This window comes from Anolis carolinensis, chromosome 3 (genome assembly GCF_035594765.1).
Source record: "Anolis carolinensis isolate JA03-04 chromosome 3, rAnoCar3.1.pri, whole genome shotgun sequence".
Classification (NCBI taxonomy): Eukaryota; Metazoa; Chordata; class Lepidosauria; order Squamata; family Dactyloidae; genus Anolis; species Anolis carolinensis.
In genome coordinates, this window is record NC_085843.1 from 75272328 (window position 1) to 75296491 (window position 24164).

The following is a 24164-nucleotide window of genomic DNA, read 5'->3' on the forward strand; positions in this document are numbered from 1 at the left end:
GAGGGTTGAGGCTGACTGATACCTCTAGTAAGTAAATCTCTGTATTGGGAAGAAATCCCTAAATGGATGGTTCTTGGGGATCCCTTCCAATTCAGTAGGGGAGTTTAGAGGCTCAATGACCATCTGTCAGGAGACTTTTGATGGTGCCCCTCTGCCTGGAAGAAGGGAGTTGGACTAGATGGCCCTTGGGGATCCCCTCCAACTCTAGGATTCTATGAAAATGTAGAATGGGTTAATATTGGTTTCCATTGGTTAATATGAGAGACATTAAATGAGATAACTGTTGTGGCTTAAAAAACAATTTTGTCAAAGCTTTTTTAAAATACTTGAAATCAGTAGATGTATTAATATTTCTGAAAGTTGTGGGGAATGTTCCTCTTTTATCTTGACTCATTGTATAGAAAATTCAAGGAGATAGCTCTTGTAGTTTTTTTAAAATGTTTTTTTATAAAAAAATTGAAAATACCCCAAAAATTTTATAGATAAGTGAAACATTCTGAAACTTGATGGGCTAAAAGTGGTAAATGTGTTCTATCATTGTAGCAAGTTTCTCCCCAATAGCTGTAAAAATGAGGGAGAAAGAAGCCCATGAAGTTTCCTCAATTATAGTAATTATACGCAATTACTATAACAAAAAGGAACAAAATGTATTTACTCTCATTATACTAACAAAATTTTCACTAACTATACTTCAGAAACGAAACACCAGTGCCCCCTAATTTTGTAATAACCTTTGAAACTTTTTTATCGAAATGCTTTCTGTACAGGAAATGCTTTCTGTACAGAAATTGGGGGCTTATTCTATGAAAGATTAACATGTGAATTTGCATAGAAAACAGTATTTTCTACACAGGAAACAAAATTTTGTGTACAGAAAATTTCCCCTGTAGATAAATTGCAGTTTTTATGCAAAACAGTATGAAAATTTGGCACAGAATACATCCTGTATTGTGAATAAGAAGCTGGTATTCAAAGACTTTCTTATGGTGGAAAGAAGATAGCTAAAATTACCTATCTTCTTCTTGAAGAAGAAAAATTATTGGAGAAGTACAACCCTAGCACCTGGAGAATAGTCATGTACTTTTAACTGGGTTCTTCAAGAGGTATACAATCCCACCTCATTTTATTGATGTTAGTAACAGCAGGGCACACACCTATTCATTTCCTGCTTTCCAAAAATCCAGTTCCCCTAATAAGGAGCATTTCCCCTTTCTTTCTTTTCCAGCTGAATACAAAACAAGATCAGTGTGTGAAAACGAAGAACTGAAACTCCACTGCAAAGAATCAAAATTCCTGAACATCTATTCTGCCTCGTATGGCAGATCAGCACATGAGAAGGACATCTGCTCTACAGAAATGGGTCGCCTCCCCCAATTTGGTACGTTGACCAAGCCCTCATCAGATCTCTTAATGTTGGAATATTTTTACAGAAAAAAACTCAAACAGTTATTTGCTATGCTATCGAGTGTATTCTAAAACAGTGGTTCTCAACCTGTGGGTCCCCAGGTGTTTTGCCCTACAGCTCCCAGAAATCCCAGCCAGTTTACCAGCTGTTAGGATTTCTGGGAGTTGAAGGCCAAAAGCTCAGATTCTTAAGAGCACAGGTGCTAATTCCAGTACTGATATGTGAGGAAATTGTTCATGGCTCCTTCCATTTTACTCAATAAACATAGGCTTGGAGGAAACACGTGAGATGGTCTGGGATTACATGAGAAGAACTTGGCCAGACTCTATTCTCACTACTGGAATCTTCCCACTTGATTCTATGACTTCATTCCATTTCCTCTCTTCCTGTGGTATGAGAATTGGTATGAGAAGAAACCATATGGAAACATCTTGCAGGCTATTGTTGGTAACTAACTGTTTATCTGTGTGGAAGAAGCACACACAGAGAGGTGAAGAGAGTGAAAGGGGGAGGATTGTTGTTCTTTTTTTGTGGCAAAAGCCTTTTCCATACATTATTCTGGATCGTTCAGGATAAGAGTCCCAACAACAAAGATTTTATTTCAGAAGCCATCTTAAATAGGAGTCAGATTGACCTCAACAAAATTAACACTCTTTTCTACAACATGGAAACTTAAAACTAATAAGATTTCAACATCCCAAATGCATGCCATCCTGACTGGTGTCACCTCCCACAACCTTAGTGATCTAGATTGTCCTCTCTCAGTGACATTTTGGTTGGTCCATATAAAGCTGTTGTTCAACTGTGGATTTTAGATTTTTCTGCCCAGTTTGCTTAGCTCCACTCCCCACTGGATTTTCAATGATAAGCTATACATGTACTAAGAAAATATAATATAAATTTAAAAAACTAAGGATTGGAAAGTATGCCTATTAAAGTATTAAAGCCTTTGCTCAGTGATGCCAGGTAACATTGACTTGGAAAACTATTGTAAAGACTCATGGGATTCAACTATTAGTTAAACATTCATAGAATCATAGAATCATAGAATAGTAGAGTTGGAAGAGACCACATGGGCCATCTAGTCCAACCCCCTGCTAAGAAGCAGGAAATCGCATTCAAAGCACCCCCGACAGATGGCCATCCAGCCTCTGCTTAAAAGCCTCCAAGGAAGGAGCCTCCACCACAGCCCCGGGGAGAGAGTTCCACTGTCGAACAGCTCTCACAGTGAGGAAGTTCTTCCTGATGTTCAGGTGGAATCTCCTTTCCTGTAGTTTGAAGCCATTGTTCCGTGTCCTAGTCTGCAGGGCAGCAGAAAACAAGCTTGCTCCCTCTTCCCTATGACTTCCCTTCACATATTTGTACATGGCTATCATGTCTCCTCTCAGCCTTCTCTTCTGCAGGCTAAACATGCCCAGCTCTTTAAGCCGCTCCTCATAGGGCTTGTTCTCCAGACGCTTTCCAGCTTGTCAACATCTCCCTTCAACTGTGGTGCCCAAAATTGGACACAGTATTCCAGGTGTGGTCTGACCAAGGCAGAATAGAGGGGGAGCATAACTTCCATGAGGGTAGAACAGTATTTAGGGCTTCAGCCAGAGCAAAACTTGTTTTTGCCCTGGATCCAAGAATGCAGTGTGAATACTTTTTTCAGTAACATTTCAGCCTAGTATAAGTCAATAATTGTCCAAACCCATGTGTGTCTCAAAAAAAAAACCCCAACAAGATCTTATTTGGAAGATCTAGTTCCTAGTTCCTAGGGCCTAATGAGACAAAGCAGCAGAGGTTCTTGATCAGCTTTCTTGTTTCTGTATATTTTCAGTGACTTCCTCTATACTGCCATATAATGCAGTTTAACTGCATTGGACTGCATTATATGGCAATGTAGATGAGTCCCAGAGCCAGGATGGAGATAATACATATCCATGATGACTAGTAGCCAGTTATAGCCTTCATAAATTTGTCCCAATTCCTTTTAAGGCTTTCAAAGTCAACATCCAACACTTCTTGAGGTAGTGAATGCCACAGCACCAAAGGATAAAGGACCTCTTTTTTCTGACCTGCTACCACCATTCCATTTCAGTAGATAACCACAAGTTCTTAATTAAAGAGGAAGAAAACCCCTTTTTCTATCTATTACCTTTCCAACCTGCATGTTTTTGTACACGTCTATCATGTACTTTTACTACTGTTCCTTATTTGCAGCATGAGAGCGGGATTGCGCTTTGCTCCCTTGAAGGGAGAGAAAAGTAGTTCCGGCTGGGACAGCGGAAGTACGTTCCCCACCCTGTTCTGCAGCGCTAGCCCACCTGTCCACCTCTTTAACAATGTACTTAACAAGGGTTGCCGATGGGGCCAGATAGGAATTCCCCCCTACGTTCAAGGGGGGGAGGGGGTTCACCTACCCTACACTGTTTAATCCATGGCAAATTGGGTGAGGGAGTTATAAATAGTCTTCAAGTGTGTATAATAAGGACAGGTACACATCAGTGTGCACCACGGGAGAGGGGAGAGTGAGACTGAATTCTCCACCCATTTACCTGATGCTTGGAAACAACATTTAGGTTACATCCGTGGTGTCTCACCCATTGATCAAGGATGAGTTGGTCTGTGATAGCCACTGCCTCGTTATTGCACAACAAATTCAAGTGTAAGTTGAAACTCAAGTTCAAGTTCATGCTCAGGGTCAAGTTTATGTTCATGCCATTAAATTGATTTGCAGATTACACAGAGATTGATTGGTAACATATAATGAAAGTTGCCCATGGTTAACTCCACACTGTTGTGTTGTCTCGTGATTTCACTGGTTGGAGAGCAAAGGGAGTTTCTGCCTATGCTGTTCAAATGGTGGCAGCAGTAATAGCAATGGAGACATAAGATGAAATCATATGAGGAGGAATAAAGTGTCCATGGAATGACCTGGGGATTTTCTCTTGAAGGTAAAGAAGCATATGACACAAAAAACACAAGGGAGTTACTTTCCACATATTTTGGCCCCTTGCCCAAGCCTATTTAATGATTAAATATATTTGGCTCTAATCACTGCATTGAATCTGCTAGTACAATGTGCTATAAGTTTGAGCTGATTCCTGGCAAAGAAAAAGCTTGGACTTCATGTGTTGGAAATGCCTACATTTCAGAACTGACTTACCTTATTTATTTTGGCACCCAAGAGAAGTCAGTGATACCTGCCTTGATTGATTTTGCACACTGCCTGAGGATGTCAGTGTCTTTGTGACATGTTTCCATTGTTTCTTTACTTGTGTTCCTTCCTAAAATTTAACTACTTTAGTGAAGAAATGACAAGCATCAACCTTACTTTCACTGCACTTGCTTGCTGTAGGCTAAGCATCATATAAGCTTAAGCGCCAGGTGGGCAAGAAAGGACAGCCAAATCCATCTATCCTTTATTTTCCTTGCCAGCCCAATATTGCTGTAGGAAGGATCAAGATGTGGCAGGGCAAATCCAGATATTTAGCGTATTACTTTTTTCATTTAAAGGCATAACATCACATTTACTTAACTGATAGAAGGCTTGATAGGCTCAACAATGCTTGAATGGAATACTTTGGTGAATCAAACAAGTTTGTACGAGTGAATAGTAATGCATTCCAATAAAAGTGATGGAAAAATAATAAAGGAAAGCCATGTAAGTACAAAACAGGGTAATAAAATCTGAGGTTTGGTCGTTTTGACTTAATGATCCACACAAATTACCTCCTTTCTACTTTGAACTATGTCTCCTGCCAAGTGTTTTTAACTTGACTTTGCTAAGCCAGGGAGCTCTTTTCTCTTGTGTTTACCACATTGACTTTCCAACTAACAATTTTCTTTTCAAATTGGAAGCAATGTATAAAAGGGCACAGAATTTACAATTTATTGGCCAACGGAAATGGCATATTGTGCCAAATTGAACTTACCTTAAAAAGCTTGGTAAATGCTTTAAAAGAGTAAATGTTTTCAAAGCTATAAATTATGCTGGCTAACATGAAAATACTTGAGAAAAGTTCAACAATCAACTATAATACAATGCAAGGTTCCAATGCAACTATAATCCAATGCAAGATGAGGTGTGATGTTAAATATGTGTTAGCATATTGAATTTTTCAATTATATACACATACACACACACACACACATACACACAAACACACACACACACACACACACCCTTGGAGGGTTGATTTTTACTCGAGTTTTGAAGGGAACAATTGTATTACAAAATCCTTCTTGAATGTCACAGTCTTAATTATGATGTTTCTTGCTGTGCTATTATTATTTAAAACAAAGAAATTATGTTAAAGACAGTTCCACATTTGACATCACAACTGGTTAAGTCTTCAGAAACTGTAATGAGTTCATTGAGGTTTGCCCAATGTTTACCATTAATACATATTTCACATACGTCACAGATACTACTCATATCTGGTGGCAGTTCGGATCTTTTCGGAAAGTACAGGATGTTCCATCATCTGAAGTAGAGTGGCACAAGTGGAAGGACACACAATGTCCTTTTCTTTCCCATCCTCTTCTCCTGATCCACCCACCACTTGAGGAAGGAATGCACCTTGACTCATGGCAGAGTGTCTCTGATTTCCGTTTCCATGATGTGACGCATAAACAGTGAGCCTAAACTCAGCACTCCCTATCCACAGATTCTCCATTTATGAATTAAACCATCCACTACTTACTTCTAAATTTTCTACAGACTAGAAATAACCTGAAAGATACTGTGTTAATGGGAAGAATTTTATGAAACTGGCCTCTGTATACTGAGAAGAGGTTTTGTTCGTAGGAACACAAATGCCACATTCCAGTTTGTGAATCTGTTAGCACATTAAAAGCTCTCATATACCAGATAAAATATCTGCACCAACACTGTGCTATGTACTATAATGTGAAGATTATTCACAAGTTTTTTAACTATTGTTGATGAAATACACATTTGGAAAGTCACAGCTTCCATGATTTCCAGTGGCATATTCATGTAAGGTAAAGGTAAAAGTTCTTCCCTGACAGTAAGTCTAGTTGTGTCCAACTCTGGGGGTTGGTGCTCATCTCCATTTCTAAGCCAAAGAACTGGCATTGTCCGCAAACGCCTCCAAGGTTATGTGGCCGGCATGACTATATGGAGGGCCCTTACCTTCCCTCTGGAGTGGTACCTATTGATCTACTCACATTTGCATGTTTTCAAACTGCTAGGTTGGCAGAAGCTGGGGCTAATAGCAGGAGCTCACCCCATTCCCCGGATTCAAACCACCGATCTTTCAGTCGGCAAGTTCAACACCTCAGCGCTTTAACCTGATGTGTCACTGAGAGCATATTCATGACAAGTTTATAATGTAACCAACATCATTTTAAAAAAAAGAAAAAGTGGTTTTCAGACTTTTATGTTTCATATCCCATCCACCTGTCAGAGAATCTGGGTCCCATCAACAACTAATATGGATAATATGTGCAAGGTAAGGTTAGTAAGTACAGTAGAGTCTCACTTATCCAAGCCTCGCTTATCCAAGCCTCTGTATTATCCAAGCCATTTTTGTAGTCAATGTTTGCAATATATCATGATATTTTGGTGCTAAATTCGTAAATACAGTAATTACAACATAACATTACTGCGTATTGAACAATTTTTTCTATCAAATTTGTTGTATAACATGATGTTTTGGTGCTTAATTTGTAAAATCATAACCTAATTTGATGTTTAATAAGCGTTTCCTTAATCCCTCCTTATTATCCAAGATATTCGCTTATCCAAGCTTCTGCCGGCCCGTTTAGCTTGGATAAGTGAGACTCTACTGTAACTACATGATATACTTGAAAGAAAAAGTAGATATCCTGAGAGAGTAATAGTGGTGAAAACCTTGTATCCAACCTAGATTTGTTTGTGTCCCACCAGAGAAAATATCTTTAGTCTGTTGCCTAGAAATTTCCAGCACTTGGAAATTTCCAGGACTTGATGGGGTGGGTATAAAAGCAAAGGAAGGGAGTAAGGACATGATACAGTTTAGCAAGCACAGTTCTTGAGATCTTCTGTTCAAATGTATCCTTTGAATGTCACAGTATTGTGTTGCATAGCTGTAACTTTGCCATTAGCTCTGGGTGTTTGTATAGGGTGGAAGGCTTTTGTGCCCTGCAGAAGGGACAGCAAAATCTGTCTGAAAATGGGAGAAGCTGTAAAAGGGGGAAAGACTCATTAAACGGGACACAATTTATGGCTGCAGCCTCTCTGAATAATTTGCATGTCAAAACAGGTACAAAGTAAAGCTAATTAATACCCTCAAAGCACTTTCCTTCAGGGACAATAGGCTGTGATCTGTTAAACAGCAGCTCAAGTCAGTGCTGATATTTACGACTATGCTTTGGAAAGGGTTTGATGGCCATCTCCTTTCAGTTCTAACTGGATGCATGTCCATGACATTAAAACCACCAAGCACTATTTTGGCAGGCCAGGGACTAGTAACCCCTAATTACAGAAAAGAGACAGAGGATTAAAAGAATTTAGCAAATTAACCATGTCCTTGCTCCTGAAATGATTGCAGAAGTTAGGTTGTTTCAATCTTTATCCTGTCTTTTACAACCTGTCTCAAAGCCTGCAAATGCTATTTACATTAAAAACCTTATCACACAAAACCAGTATTCTACTACACTCATATTAACATTGATAGCAGATAGCAGTTGAACACAAAATCTGAAAATGGCTCAGAAAATTGAGCTTGTTCAAAGGTCAGCAGCAAGGCTCCTAACTGGAGTGAGCTATAGAGAGCATAAGACTTCCATGTTAAAACAACCCCACTGGCTGCCAACCTGCTTCCAGACCCAATTCAAAGTGCAGGTTATTACCTAAAAAGGCCTAAACGGTTCGGGTCCAGACTATTTACGTGACTGCATCTCTCCTTACGAGGCTGTTCAGGTCTTAAGATCGGCCGGGGAGGCCCTCCTCACGGTCCCACCTCCGTCACAGGCACAGGGAGAAGGTCTCCTTGGTAGTGGCCCCCACCTCTGGAACACCCTCTCTAGGGAGATTCAGCAGGCTTCCACCTTACCGAGCTTCAGAAAAGATTTGAAAAGCCAGCTGTGGAAGCAAGTGTTTGAAAATGGCTACAAGTTGTATTATCTATAGGATAGAAAACCAAATGGAAATCTTATATTGGATCCAACTATGTAAGTGGTTGGGCTACTTTAATGTTTTAATGATATAAGTATTGTTTTTATATTATTATTTAACTTGCAGTTTATGTTTTATGCTGTTTTAACATCATTGTAGTTTTATTGTTTGTTTGATTTTAATTTAAATTATTTTTATTTATTGTTTCCATTAGCTTATTGTTTATTGTGATTGTTATATCTTGTGAGCTGCCCTGAGTCCCCTCAGTGAGAGGGATGGGGTAGAAATAAAGTTGTTGTTGTTGTTGTTGTTGTTATCTCTCTTCATTAGTGCAAATGTTTTATTGAGTCTGAATTGATGTTTTTATATGTGTATGTGTTTTATTTTATTGTATTTTATATTGGGCTTCATTTTTTATGTTGTTTTTAGGCACTTTGTGCCATCTGTAAGCCTCCCAGAGTCCCTTTGGGGAGATGGTGACAGGATATAATAATAAAGTAGTAGTAGTACGTAGTAGTAGTAGTTATTATTGTTATTATTATTATTAGTCCCATACTCTTAATTTGTTTGTTATGCTTTTTAGTGCAGTTTCACAATTCCAACATTTAAAAAGAAAAAAAGGCAAAATATCTATATCTATGTCTTCTATATCTATATATCTAGATCTATATCAATCTATCTATATCTATATCTATCCATATCCATCCATATATCCATAATAAAAGTGAAAACCCATATGTGTGTATGTGGTATGAGTGTCCACTCACGCAGACAGCCTCCAGCCTCCACAAACAGGCAATAGTTCCTAGTGCTGAGAAGCCAGCAAGTCACTCTTTTCCACTGACATTGTGGTTACAGCGAGCTCCATGAACATGTAGCCCAAACCCTGCCTATGTCCTTCCCAAACACTACGGCCCATCATCCAAGGAATGCTTTCATTGGGGACCATTTCTTCCTAGATTGTGCATTGTCCTCCACCATAGGCAGGCATCCCAGGGTTCTCCATTGGTGTGGAATTTGCATGACCCCGCCTACTGCCCTTCCCTTTCAAATCTGTCTGCATAACAAACACAGCACAACTACACTTCCTGGAGGAGTTTGGGGGATTGACTCTACATGGTGGAAGTTGTAGTTCACCTTGCATCAAGTCAGAGCACTGTGACTCCTACTGGAGAATTTAGAGGAGTTGTAGTTCACCTACACCCAGAACGCTATGAACCCAAACAATGATGGCTCTGGGCCAAACTTGCCATCCATCCCTGATATGCCCAGATTTGAATACTGGTGGGTTTAGAGGGGAATTGACCTGGACGTTTGGGAGTAGTAGATACTGGAATTTATAGTTCACTTGCAATGAATGAGCACCCCAAACCCCTCCGATGATAGACCAGGACCAAACTTGGCACACAGACCCCCATAACCAAAAGAGCATATTGGACAAGTTTGGGGGAAAGGAAGTTATAGTTCACCTGCATCCAGAGAAACAGTGACCCCCACCGACAATGGACCAGGACGAAACTTTGCATAGAGAAGCCTCATGATCAACTGAACATACTGCAGGGGTTTGTGGGAATGGGCCTTGATTTTGGGAGTTGTAGTTCACCTGCATCCAAAGAGCACTGAACCCAGCCAACGACGGATCTGGACCAAACTTGGCACACAGACTGAACATTGCCTGCTGTGGATACTCACAGATGTTTCTGGACAATTGCCCCTGGAATTTGGGAGTTGTAGTAGTTCACCCCATCCAGAGAGCACTGCAGCCAGGCGATGACCAGCCAACAACAGATCTGGACCACACTTGGCTAATAGCCCGCGGTGGTGCAGCAGCTTAAACTGCTGAGCTGGTGAACTTGCTGACTGAAGGTTGGCGGTTTGAATCTGGGGAGCGGGGTGAGCTCCTACTGTTAGCCCCAGCTTCTGCCAACCTAGCAGTTTAAAAATGTGCAAATATGAGTAGATCAATAGGCACCGCTCCAGTGAGAAGGTAACGGCACTCCATGCAGTCATGCCAGCCATACGACCTTGAAAGCACCTACAGACAACGCTGGCTCTTCGGCTTAAAAATAGAGATGAGCATCCAGAGTCTGACACGACTAGACTTAATGTCAGGGGAAACCTTTACCTTTACCTAGCTAGAGAAAGGAGAATCACGAAGAGGAGGAGTCAGACCGGCAGCAGGATCTTGTGATATGGGACTGTCTTGTGATAGGGACCATCACCTCATAGCTATTTTCAGTCAAATCTAAGAACAAACAGAGATAAACATCCAGATGGGATGCACCTTGCCATACTACAGAAGTATAAGATACATCTTATTTTTCTGCAGACACTAAGGGTCCTTTCACACTACACCATTACAGTGCTATTATTCCCTTTAACCGACATGGTTGCACCTGGGAGAATCCTGGGTTTTGTAGTGTGGCAAGATACTAGGGTTCTCTGCAAGATAATTCTAAGTATCCCTCCTTAAACCCCCAAACCCCAGGATTCCATAGAATGGGGCACCAATAATTAAAATTGGATCACAGAACTATGATTGTGGAGTGTGAGGGGGTCCTAACAAGTCTGAGTCTGAGCCTCTGGGCCTTGATTAATTGCCTCATTAATTGAAAGAGCTCTTGTAACTGTTAAGTACTGACAGTTGCCCAAATTTGAGATATTACACTCTTGTGGTGGAATATTAATTTTAAGTCTTTCCCAAGAGTTTATTGAAGCAAAAAGTGGAAATTTAAACTAGATTTTTCAGTGCCCCCCGCCAAGTAGGTTCTGCTTGTTGAGTACTTTTATTACAGATTAGGATTGGCATAAGTATGCACAAAACGTTGTCAAAGGCTTTCATGGCCGGGATCACAGGGTTGTTGTGTGTTTCTCGGGCAGTATCTGGAACATGGCCATACTGCCCGGTAAACACACAACAACCCAATGCACAAACCATTTATGGATCAAGGCAAATGCTTCTTTTACTTACAGTTTTGAATTCTGGTCTCCTAAACTGATATTTATAAAGATTTTTTTAAAACATAGGATGGTCCAATCACGTTTGAGTAGAACTGAAAAGCATATTCTGTAACAAAGGATTGTTTTTCCCACCAGCTGAGTGAAGAGATGAAAATTTAATTAAAACTTTGGCTAGCGTTATGAAGGAAAACAACAACTAGCTTACTGTCTATTCCATGGCAAGCAATCATTGGAAAAACCACCTTAGAAATTGAAATCAATTGGCACTTGCTTCAGAACTTTACTGATTTTACTCAAGGAAAATATCTAGAATCTCTTCTTCTGTGTTAATGTGATGTGTTTTAGTATGTATGTATTTTAGCATTGCATTTCACAATAAGTGATTTTTTTATTATAGAAGTGGTAGTTTTAAACGTTGGGAAGACACTTTGGTTCTTCAAAGCTGTGCTGTTTCAAGTTGAACATTTATTTTTAAACCTCTCTAAATACTGTGGTTTGCCCACATTTCATTTGGTTGCCATTTCATTTGGCTTATCAATTCTGATCTGCCTGCAAGTCTTTTGGTGCTTCTTGTCTCACATCTGTACTAAGTAGGACTACATCGGGAGTGGGAAACGTGGCCCTTTTGAATGTGATTTTCCTGCTTCTTGGCAGGGGGTTGAACTGGATGGCCCACAAGGTCTCTTCCAACTCTATGATTCTATGATGTTCTGGACTCCAAATCCCAGTAGCCTTAGACAACATAACCAGTGGTAGGGAATACTGGAAACTGCAATCCAGAAAAGTAAGGAGGAGAACCTGATTCCTACTCGCATGGGCTACATAGTAGACCTGGTAGCCACATCCACACATTGTGCCATCCCCAGATTATGGAGACATTAGCAATAAATGGGCATTATTGTCACAACAGACCAACATCTGCATGCACACTTATATAGAGTACCCATTTTCTTTGATCCAGTCTTAGATATCTCTAAATGAATATCATTTTACTTTTTCCTCCTTTCAGATTGCTTTTCCTATTCAGCTTTAGAAGTATTATCAAAGAAGTGTTATGGAAAACAGAGGTGTAAAATCATTGCAAACAGTCATAACTTTGGAAGACCCTGCCTCCCTGGCGTGAAAAAATATCTCAATGTCAGCTATGCATGTGGTAAGAAAAATTACAAATAATGTCAAAGATTGTGCACTGTGACTTGTTAAATCAGCACATATACAAAGATATATTTGTCTCAGAATCTGGGTTTCATCGTACATATGTAAAATTACCACATTTAAATGCCTGAATTAGGTATTATGATACAGCCACAGATTTATATTTCCTAAATTATTCTGAATAAAATTGACAAAGATTGCATTGCATTGCTAAGAGAAGAACAATTGTTAGGATTAGACCCCTATGGCCTAGAATCCTGTTGGTGACTTAAAGTGGAATAACTAGAGTTTATACTAGTGTAAGTACTTTCTCAAATGTTATATTTAGTTATTCAGTACCTCCTTATATAGAAACTTTGCCAAGTTGTCAAACCCAGTTCAATTCATTCCCCAATCAAAGAGCCAAAGATTATCTAGCAGACTGGGCCAAGAACTCCTTGACCACTATCTCTTGATGTTTTTGCCACCCTTTCTTTGCTGGCCTCCCTTCACCCTTTTAGACTTCTGTATGGTTTTGGCTATGATCATTAACTTTCATCTCAACCAACTGACATTTGTAAAGCGCATCTGAAGTTGGCTCCGCCCAAGTGGTGCAGAACCTTTAATTTTATTTATCAATGGCTGAGGTCCTTCGTCATAATAATGGCATGTAAAGTGCCACCAGACTTAACTACACTCCTTCCCCTCTTTTTGCTGCTAAGAAACTCTTCCACAAATAAAGGAAGGTGGCAGTTGCTAGGTGTCTGTATTCCTACAGGTAGATACATGAAGAAAACGTCTCCTCCTACACCTTGGGAGAATCTCCAAGACATCCAAGAGAATATTGTCTTCATCGTGTAGTGCCTCAGTTGGCATCTACTTGGCTGCTTACCCGCCCACTGCCCAGCTGTGGGAGTACTCTGGCAGCAAAAAGATAGTTTGCATGCTTATGGAGTTGCTACACAAACTAAGTGCTGGATCCCTCTTATTGTGATGAACCTAAAAAGACAGATACAGATGTAATGCTTGCATGTTATGAACAAGATGATGTACAATGGAACCTTGGTATCCACTTGATTTGATTCCTGGTCCCCCTGTGGATACTAAAATCTTGTATGATTAAGTCTCATTATAGCACAATGGATGTTTCTGATATAAAATGGCAATCAAGGTTAGATTTTGGTATGTAAATGCTTTCAAGCAGTGGATGGTTGCATCTCTGGATGCAGAATCCATGTATATTGAGGGCCAATGGTATTTATTTCTGTTGCTTTTTGTTTATATTGTTGTGTCTGGGCATGGCCCCATGTAAGCCGCCCCGATTCCCTTTGGGGAGATGGGGTGGGGTATAAGAATAAAGTTGTTGTTATTATTATTATTATTATTATTATTATTATTATTATTATTATTATTATTGCTTAGATCATAGTTCACTACATATTAAAACAATGACATACTATATTTTATTGATTATCTGACACAACATACAAAAAGATCTAAAAATATTATAATTGGGTCAAAAAAATTCAGCAGTGCAAAAAACAAAGCAAAATATATATATTGGGAGGCAAAATAAAGTTTTTAAAACTGTCATCATTAGTTTAAGAATCAATTAACTACCAGCATATATATTAATTAAAGTTGTTTGGAATAATAATCTTGAATTCCAAAGTCATGGGGCTACCACTGGAAATGACCTGTCTTTAGCACTTTCCAGTCTAAAAACATCTTGATGGTGGGCTTAGAACAGTGGTCTCAACCTGGGGACCCCAGACATTTTTGGCCTTCAACTCCCAGAAATCCTAACAGCTGGCAAACTGGCTGGGATTTCTGGGAGTTATAGACCAAAAATATCTGGGGACCCCAGGTTGAAACCACTGGCTTAGAAGAAAGTTCTTACAGGCCAATCTTAACATCTCAGCAAACACATACAGGTATCAGTGGATCTTCATCTCTCTCAGACAAAAACATTTTGTGTTGAAAGTTAACCACCATCATGTCTACTTGGCCCCAGAAATGAATTGTCAGCTGATGAAAAATAAGTATTAGATTATCTTAACCATCTGTTACACCACCCAGAATTTTCAAATCTTTTAAGGCGCACAGAACATAAAATGACTGTCTAATCTAGTCCACGAAATATATGATTCTGGCAACAATCCTTTTCCCTGCATAATGGTCACAGCAGGCAAATTTGCTTAAGCTGATAAAGGAATCCCTCCTGGCTGGGTCCAAGAAAATAACCAAGCTTCAAACAATCATGATAGAGCCTGTTGTACATCTCCGTCCAGATCAACATATTTTTATCCACAAGATCTCCATTTTATCTATCTCCTTTTTGGCCCTCTCTCATGATAAAATGGCTTCTAGGATCAGACAAATTGTAGTGCTGGAGTGTTGAGAGATGGCACCATACATACTCTCAGCATCTGTCACTACCACATGTTACTTCATAGAAGATCTAGCCCCAAAGGAACATAAGACTGAGGGAAAATTGTCTGTCAAGCTTTTCTTCTCTCGTGCTTGATTAATTTTAAAGATGTTTTCTGGCATACTGATTTGATGCTGCCTGGAGCATTTGCCAGTTACTTGCTGGTTTAATTGTTTTTCAAACAGGCTTCAAGACTGTGAATAAGGCAGAGTTTTGGAATGTGTGAGATGTTACACAGAACCAAGGGAGGGGGGTTGTGTTGACAGTACGTCAAGATTATAAGCACAGCAATTATTGTAAGCAAGTCTGTTCACAAATGTTTGCGCTCATGGCTTTAAATTCACTTTTCTTTTGTGTGGTGGTCTGCCACTCTGCAAATTTAAATGTAATGCATATTGAGGCATTATGTTGTAACCAATAGAAAAGAAGCTATATTAAGAATACTTTGGAATGAAAATATCTGGGTCCCAAAGCAGAAATCCACTGTTTCAGTTATCTGTAACTGACAAATGTGGAAGAAAGTTTTGTCACCAGTGTTTCTTCATTGCCATTTTAAACATTCCTATGGTAATCGATGCCAGAGAAATACACATAGGCACAGCTACCCACACTAGTGAAAGGTGCACTCACTTGCAGACCAGATGGCTGTACTAAAAACAATGGAAAAGAGCTACATCTTTCACTACTGATGGCCTTTCCACACAGCCATATAACCCAGAATATCAAGGCAGATAATCCACAATATCTGCTTTGAACTGGATTTTCTATTAAATCTTTCCTTCTACATGCATATTACTCATGGCTGTTGTGGGTGTGCCATATAGAACTGATACATGCACTCAACAACCCCAGTGTGTGTAAGTTGCCAATTCTTTTGATAAGTGTGTGTTTGGGCATACTAGTATGCCAGGAAGGCACTGCAGTGTGCTGTGAAAAATTAAGTTCTCCATTTCCATGGATTCTACATCTATATATTCCAGCCACAGCTTGAAAATACATTTAAAAATCCAAAAATTACACTGCCATATAATCCAGTTCAATGTGGATTTTATACAGATGTGTGGAAGAGACCTAAGAGCCACAAATGTAGTTAACATGCTTCAAATGTGTTGAATTCTAGGAAGGCCATAGCAAGTGGGGATGGGATAATATGGTGCTGGCAGAGTGCATCTTTTAGTAGTGTGACACATGCTTAGAAAACTTGACTGCAGTTGAATACTAGGCTTACCTCATGACCATTAGTAGGTTCAGAACTGCATTTCTACTTTTCATTCAGCAAACAAGAAAGGTCCAAAAGTGCTTTCTGCTCTGTTATCTATCTGAGACAGTGTGTTTTCTCTCTTTCAAAACTAGAGTGCCTTTGATCAAGATTTTTTTTCTTTTTCATGACAAAGCTACAAATAGGGAAATAAATTAGTTTTAAAATAACAACTTTTTAAACTAGAAAGTCTGCACAAAGAGACAAAAAATTGAAGCTGGCCTGATCCAAGATATTGCCTGATAAGACACATGATCCACACTTGTTTTCATCTTTCATCTTTTCAAGAATGTGAAAAATGTCCAAATTGACTGCACAGAAATGGATTGGCAGACATGACTGGAAGAAAAATGTTCAGTGTTTAAGACTAATTGCTAGCCTCCTTGGAGTTGTGTGAGTACACATGCCTGCACACACACACACGCCAACAGCCAAAGAGGGCTTTACTGGACACTTGCTTCGTGCCAAACCTCATAATATGATGGATTAGAACATCAGATACAATTAGGCATAAGTTAGCTAGAAATATAGTTCTGCTTGCCAGTATCCTTTGTGACTTGGGAGATCAGGGTTTGTTTGTATTTTCAACATAAACTGTATGGTAAATCACTGCATACAAGCACCATGAGGAGCTATTTAATTGAATTTCCATAAGTTGACTGAGGATCATGTTTTCACTCTGTTAACCAGCCATTTAAAAAGAAAGCAAGTTCATTTAATTGCTTAGGTAAAGGTAAAGGTAAAGGTTTCCCCCTGACATTAAGTCTAGTCGTGTCTGACTCTGGGGGTTGGTGCTCACCTCCATTTCTAAGCGAAGAGCTGGCATTGAACGTAGATACCTCCAAGGTCATGTGGCCGGCATGACTGCATGGAGGGCCATTACCTTCCCTCCAGAGTAGTACCTATTGATCTACTCACATTTGCCTGTTTTTGAACTACTAGGTTGGCAGAAGCTAGGGCTAACTGTGGGAGCTCACACCGCTCCCCAGATTCAAACTGGCAATCTTTCAGTCAGCAAGTTCAGCAGCTCAGTGGTTTAACCTACATATTTATATCTTAACCTAAACCTAAGGGTCTCAGAGTAGAATAATAAAATTAATGTAAATAACATAAAATGTGAGGCAACAAAAATAATTTGTAGTCTATAAAGTCTTATTAAACTTGCTGTAAAATGAAACCAAGACCAACTATGTACATATACTAATTACAATAATGATAATAATAATATTAATTCTTATTATTTTACTTCTTACCTACCTTTCCTTGTGGCTTGAGGTGGGGCAGAACATAGTTAAAAACACATGAGATCAAAATTCATAGTTAACATGACATAACATAAAACTTTAGAGATGAGGAATCATTCATTTACATTGTAAGTAGTTATTTTGTTTTTTAAAGCAAGCTTTTAGAATATTCATCCTAGAATCCTGTAGACTGGGCTATAAATGGGAAGTTGAGCTGGAACATCAATTTGAGGCCTGGATTGCTATGGAAGGGCCCATGAATTTCTGACAACCCTCTCCCTCAAAACAAAACAACCCCACTAAAACCTTCACAACCTCCCTTCATTACCTTATTTTACACAGGTTAGAAAATATGTATGTACGTAGGTATTTTCCCCATGAACTATTTTTCTTATGCATATGCAGAAACATTGGGAGGGAAGTGCTGGGGACATTAGGGAGATCGGTGGGTCTTCATTCAACCTCCAAAAGTGCAATCTGGGCCTCATGCTTCCCACTCCTGGTACTCAATGTAATCAAATGTTTTTGAAGCCTTGTTTTTGTTCAAACACACGTTTATAGGGCAATTCTAGTCTTCTATTGGCAATCCTCCCATGTTCCCCATCATTTGGTCTTTCTCTAAGCACAGCTGCACAGGCAACGGACCACGTTAGTTCAGATCACAGTGCACAGTGTGATTGGATTTGGCCACATGGAAGACCTATTTTAGAATAGTGGGCACACATTTCAGTGATCCCCTTCCTATATAACTGATGTTTTTGTGCCAATTTTCTTTTAGGCAAGCACAATGGTAGGAGTAGCTTCCTGCTGCATGTTTGGATTTGCGAACCTACAGCAGGAAGACTTTACAGCTTGACACCAATCTCTGGGGAAAATAAACAGCCATTGCTAATCCCCACCTCTGGGTGTATTTAGCATTATTCCATTGCCTAATATGGAGAGTGGCATAAGCAGAAATAAGAACTGACAAGCCAGATTGGAATGTCTGGGAGGTGGGTGGTGATGGAGCATTTGGCAGTTATTTGGCACTTGATTACAGTGAGATGGGTCCGGACTTACAGTAGACTCATACAAATCAAGGGGACACAAATTCATCCGTTGATTAAAACTGGGTTGATTAGAATCACAAAATCCTTGGACCATCTCATCCAACCCTCTGCCATACACACAATTAGAGCACTACAAAACTATTCTTATCCAAATTGTGTTTAAAGACTTCCAAAGATTGAAAGTCTACAACCCTTCATGTCAGTCTTTTTCACTATTGAACAACTCTTTCAGTAAAAAAGAAAACAACATTTTCTTGGTGTTTAGATGGAATTCCCTTGTAATTGGACTCTGTTGGTTCATGTGCTAGTTTCAGGAGCAGCATGAAAACTAGATAATGCCATCTTATACATGACAATATTCAAATATTTCACCTAACATATCGCCTCTCAATCTTCATTTAGTCACACTAAAAATAACCAGTTTCCTGAGCCATTCTGCTGCATAGAGTTTAGTTTCCAGGTAGCTTCCAATATTGGTCACCTTCCTCTGGACACATTCAGCTTGTCAATGTCCTTCTTGAACTTAACAAGTATTTCAGTTATTTTGTTTTATCTAATGCCTTAACTAATTTGCCTTATACAATGATTAATGCTTCAGTTGATGTAAAATGCTTAACTATTGGGGAATAACATTTTCATTTTTTTAAATCTACAGTTCCCAAATTCATATTAGCAGCAGTTGATCCAACGATAACTGATCTACAGTCTTCTCAGAAGCCAAACAAAGGTGAATATAGTCATTTGTATGGATCACTACCAGCGGTTATCTTTAAGTTAGAACCTCTGATGTAGATTGAGGTGAAGTGAGAATTTTATTTTGGGATTATTTCCTATTTGACTTACATACATAGGCAACAGAAGTACAGTAGATGGTAGGATTTATTTCTGAGCAGCATATTAACATTTCATTCAGTTAATTTACCATCATTTCCAACTTGTAACATTTATATTTTACAGATTGTTTCTACTGTAAATCTAACACATCTAACAACCAATTCTTAATCTTTTCATAGATAAAGATTTTGATCCACGGGAATCAAGATTTCCAAAGAAAGATGGGATTATAGTTAGCAACAGTCTGGCTACTTTTGCTTACATTAGAGGTAGAACAACTATTATTTTTGGCTGGTATTCTGACCTATTCGCCTTTTGTGTTGTTTTGTGCCTTAAAGTCGTTTCCAACTTATGGCGATTGCAGGCAATCCGATCACGGGGGTTTCCCGGCAAAATCTGTACAGAGGTTTGCCATGGTCTTGTTCTGAGGTTGAGAGAACATAACTTTCCCAAGGTTATCCAATGGGCTTCAGTGGTTGTTCATGTAACATGAAACTGTTTTGTACAAATCTACTTAACTTTGGTTCCTTTTGAACAGGCCAGTATGCAGGGGACTAACATTGAAGAGAAATAGTATTTTCTTTCGCTGCTATCCCCCACATGTACTTAGTGGCAGAAGAATAATCATTATTTATTTCTAAGGCTTGGGCAAATGTGATTGTTTTATCTCATGAACAAGGAAAATATATTTTCAAAATCAAGTTCTTTGGAGTATTACTGAATTATAAAGATAGGATTTATAGTAAAAGCACACAGAGGTTGTTGCATGTTATTTTACCCTTTCTAGTACAATATTAAAAGATAAGAATGAATGATCATGGATGGATTTTACTAGGAATTGGTAATTTAAGACAGATACATGCACATTGCTGAGGCATTTCAGCTCTACTGCTCCCCCTTTCCCTCTCTCTTTGAGTAGATCAGTGGTTCTCCAACTATGGGTCCCCAGATGTTTTGGCCTTCAACTCCCAGAATCCTATCAGCTGGTAAACTGGCTGGGATTTCTGGGAGTTGTAGGCTAAAACACCTGGGGACTCACAGGTTGAGAACCACTGGAGTAGGCAAACCTCTGAGCAAGTACCACTTGGGAGAAGTGTAGCATTGCCTAGACCAGGAGAGAAGCACTTGAAGAGACAGGCTTGCTCTGTGAGCCTTATGGTGTCAACATCTCAAGGCACTTCTTGTTGCCTTGGGATATGATGCTTTTTGGCACCCTTTGTTTCCTTGGCACTTTATGCTTTTTGCTGATGTATGCAAACTTGATCAGTTAGAGACACGTTAGCAGGACTTGATAGCCTCTGTAGGCTTAGGCTTTAGAAGACTGGCACAACAGTACAGGGCTTCTCAGAGATGATATTTCATTGTTAATGTCCTCTCCCCTGACTCCATCTACAATTCTCTTTATCAGCCTCTAGTCTGGGATTTTGTTTCTAATTTCAGATCACCCTGAAAGAGCTGCTCTCTTGTTTGTGTCTAGTGTCTGTGTTGGCCTGGTGCTCACGCTCTGTGCGCTGGTGGTACACGTTTCCTGTTCTAATGACCTAGAAAACTTGCGGAGGATAAAAAAGCATTTGGCGCCAGAGGACAAAGCTGATGAAAATGGCAAAGAAGAGGAGGAAGAGGAGGAAGAGGAGGAGGAGGAAGACGAAGAAGAAAGAGATGACTCTTCAGATTCAGACTTTCCTGATGGCTTCTGCAGGACTCCATATTCAGCTTTTTATTCAATAGACTCAGCTGAGCTTGCTGAAAGGATAGAGCGTCGAGAACAGATCATCCAGGAAATCTGGATGAACAGTGGTTTGGATGCATCTCCTACTAGAAGCCTCAGTCCATTTTATATCAATGAACAGGAGTGCATTTGTTTTGGATAGCATCAGCTGTTTTTCTGAACACAAAGGGGTACCTTCTGTGAAGGAACATTTGCAACTCTATGTTATAATTATTTGGAATATTCTATTATTACTAATTATTAAAAAATCTTTTAAATATTTGATAATGTGGCTTTTTGTATAACACATTTTGAAGAAAGTGTTTACATTTTCAGATAATACTGAAAATAAAGAGCAGGACTGCTGCATAATTACACTTTGCAGATCCACTGTGTATGAACCTGCTTGGCTGAGGCCAAATTTAAAGTTAAATCAGAGGCAGATTCCTGACTTTATACAGAATGACTCAAACATTGAATTACAATCTGCAGGGAACTCAAAGAACAAAAGGAGGAAAAATGTCACTTCCTACTTGCGATACTTAGGAGTGTTCGTAATTTCTCTAGACAGAACCCACACATTCCTACAATGGCATGAAATATTCCAAGGGTGGAGTGAGCTTTGAAACAATGGCAAATTAAAAGGCGCAGTGAAAAAAATGGATCTTAAATAAAATAGAAAGAGGGAAACATTTTCCAATAATTAATTTGTGAAGTCATACTGAACTGGAAAACCTTTCGTCTGATTCATTTCCTAGTAAGACAGGAAGTATGGACTTGCCAAGAAGTCTTTAAAAAGAGAAATTGGAGAGTGGGAAAGAACAAAAATGCATTCTAAAACAGCTAAAAAGTATTATCTACATTTAAGAGCACAGTCCCTGTGCTAGAGAGTGGCTCACACATTTCCTGACTCCCTGTTAGACCTTATAGCATAGTTTTTAAGCACCATCTGTTTCACATACACTTCTCCACAATACATGTAAAGCAGCCCATGGAAATGCAAGTATTGACATTGACTGAAAATGAAGATATGGCCTGGAGCAGAAGGAAAAAGAATAATCATAGTTGGCATAGAAAGAGAAAAGAGAGAGATTCGGAGAAAAATCCTGTTTTGTTTTCATCCGATTGATCTTTAGAAGGCTTCTGGACCAAAGATCGTAACAAATATTATGCAATAGCAACTTTTATGTTATTTTGCTGGTTGTGTGTCTCCTACAGGTTTTAGAGTCTACCTAGTAAAAGTAAAGGTTTTCCCCTGACATTAGGTCTAGTCGTGTCTGACTCTGGTGGTTAGTGCTCATCTCCATTTCTGAGCCGAAGAGCCGGTGTTGTCAGTAGACACCTCCAAGGTCATGTGGCTTGCATGACTGCATGGAGTGCTGTTACCTTCTCGCCAGAGCAGTACCTATTTATCTATTCACATTTGCATGTTTTCAAATTGCTAGGTTGGCAGAAGCTGGGGCTAAAAGTGGGAGCTCACCCCACCCCCCCTGGATTCAAACCGCCAACCTTTCGTCAGCAAGTTCAGCAGTTCAGCGGTTTAACCCGCTGCACCACCATACACAAAATACATATGCATTTGAAAACATTGTATTCTGTTACAATATAACTTTTAGTATTGAAGAGCTGGATGTGAACATTCTGGAGAGATTTCGTTGTTTGTTTTTCTTTATTCTTTCTGTTGAATCAAATGTTTACTATTGTTTACTTTTTTTTTAAGAATCAAATGTGTACCATCGGGACTGCCCATGCTAAGGCTGAAAAAAAAGCTGAAAATTAGTTCTTTTGGAAACTCAGCCCTTTTATCCAGATTCACTCAGTTGTTGCATATGTGCTGTTTGAGGCCTAAAGTATGCAGTTGCCCTTATAGGTTTGTATGGAAGCTATTGTGATCAGCCAGCCAAGGCACTACTGTTGGAAAGGAGTGGTGAAGATGAAATGGGTGTGACAACACCTTAAAGTAACTTTGAGGTTTACTTCCACTCATGTGAAGACCTGAAGTAGATGGAAAAAATATTCAACAGGTATGTCATGGATGGAGAATGATTGGAAGGAGTAAACCGTTGGAAGCCATTCAACTGGCTTGACTTAAGCACGGTGACATGCACAGATGCCTTGTAATACAATCTCTCCCATTGTAACATGCCCGAACATCAGAGAGAAACTTGGATGCTTTCACTCTAAGTCAAACAATGAAAGTCGTTTCAGAGCTGAAAGGACTTGCTCCAAAGCCTCTTGACACTGAAAGGATGAAATGGCTTTGGTGATGTGTTATGACTCATGACTGTTTTTAAGTTAGAAATAGTTAACTAAAATAGAAGCACTTCAAAAGAGAATTTTCTTTCAGGCTGAAAGGGCTTGAATAAAGACATTTGCTTTCACCATGAAATTAGGGCTCCTGTGAAAGCATTGGATTAAGTTACTTCCAGGACTCAACCAGAGACAGCTGAATCAATACATATTTAATAGAAAATGGATTTAAAAGGAAAAAAGCATGGGGGTAAATATATAACTGGTTACTACCAATCCATAATGGCTATGTCTTGTATCCAGTATCAGAGACACTTGCTCTGAATGCCAGTTGCTGGGGTATGCATGAGGGAAGAAGATGTCAGAGCAGAATGTCAAATGATTTCCTCAGAGAAATCCAAAGCAAATGCAGCCATTGGTTATAAATACTGTGTTCCCCCCAAAATAAGACAGTGTCTTATATTAATTTTTGCTCCCAAAGATGCACTAGGTCTTATTTTCAAGGGATGTCTTATTTTTTCCTGAAAAAGAATTCACATTCATTGTTGAACAAAAAAAACCCATTTATTATATATTGTACAGTAATTGTCATCACAAACCAGCATAACCAGACAAACTGTGAATCCTATCAAGAATTTCTTGTTACCACCATTACTGTATTTCCAACAATCTATGGTACGTACATTGACCAATCCTGCATGCTCTGATGTTCTATTTAGCGGGCATGCTTCCAAACAAAAACTTTGCTAGGTCTTACTTTCAGGGGAGGCCTTATAATTAGCAAT

General features: G+C 39.2%; 1 protein-coding gene across 4 annotated transcripts in view; it reads left to right on the forward strand.

Moving 5' to 3' along the window:
• Positions 1–21411, forward strand: part of eva1c (eva-1 homolog C) — a 61668-nt gene extending 40257 nt beyond the window's left edge. The window contains exons 4-8 of one of the 4 annotated variants that reach the window (XM_008107599.3): positions 1226–1378; positions 12481–12624; positions 19243–19314; positions 19601–19690; positions 20862–21411. In XM_008107599.3, coding sequence (XP_008105806.1) covers positions 1226–1378; positions 12481–12624; positions 19243–19314; positions 19601–19690; positions 20862–21292 — 890 coding nt within the window. In that variant the 3' untranslated portion in view covers positions 21293–21411. The remainder of the gene's footprint in view (positions 1–1225; positions 1379–12480; positions 12625–19242; positions 19315–19600; positions 19691–20861) is intronic. The other 3 variants (XM_008107602.3, XM_008107601.3, XM_062975052.1) reach the window with 3 other exon arrangements.
• The last annotated feature ends 2753 nt before the right edge of the window (positions 21412–24164 follow it).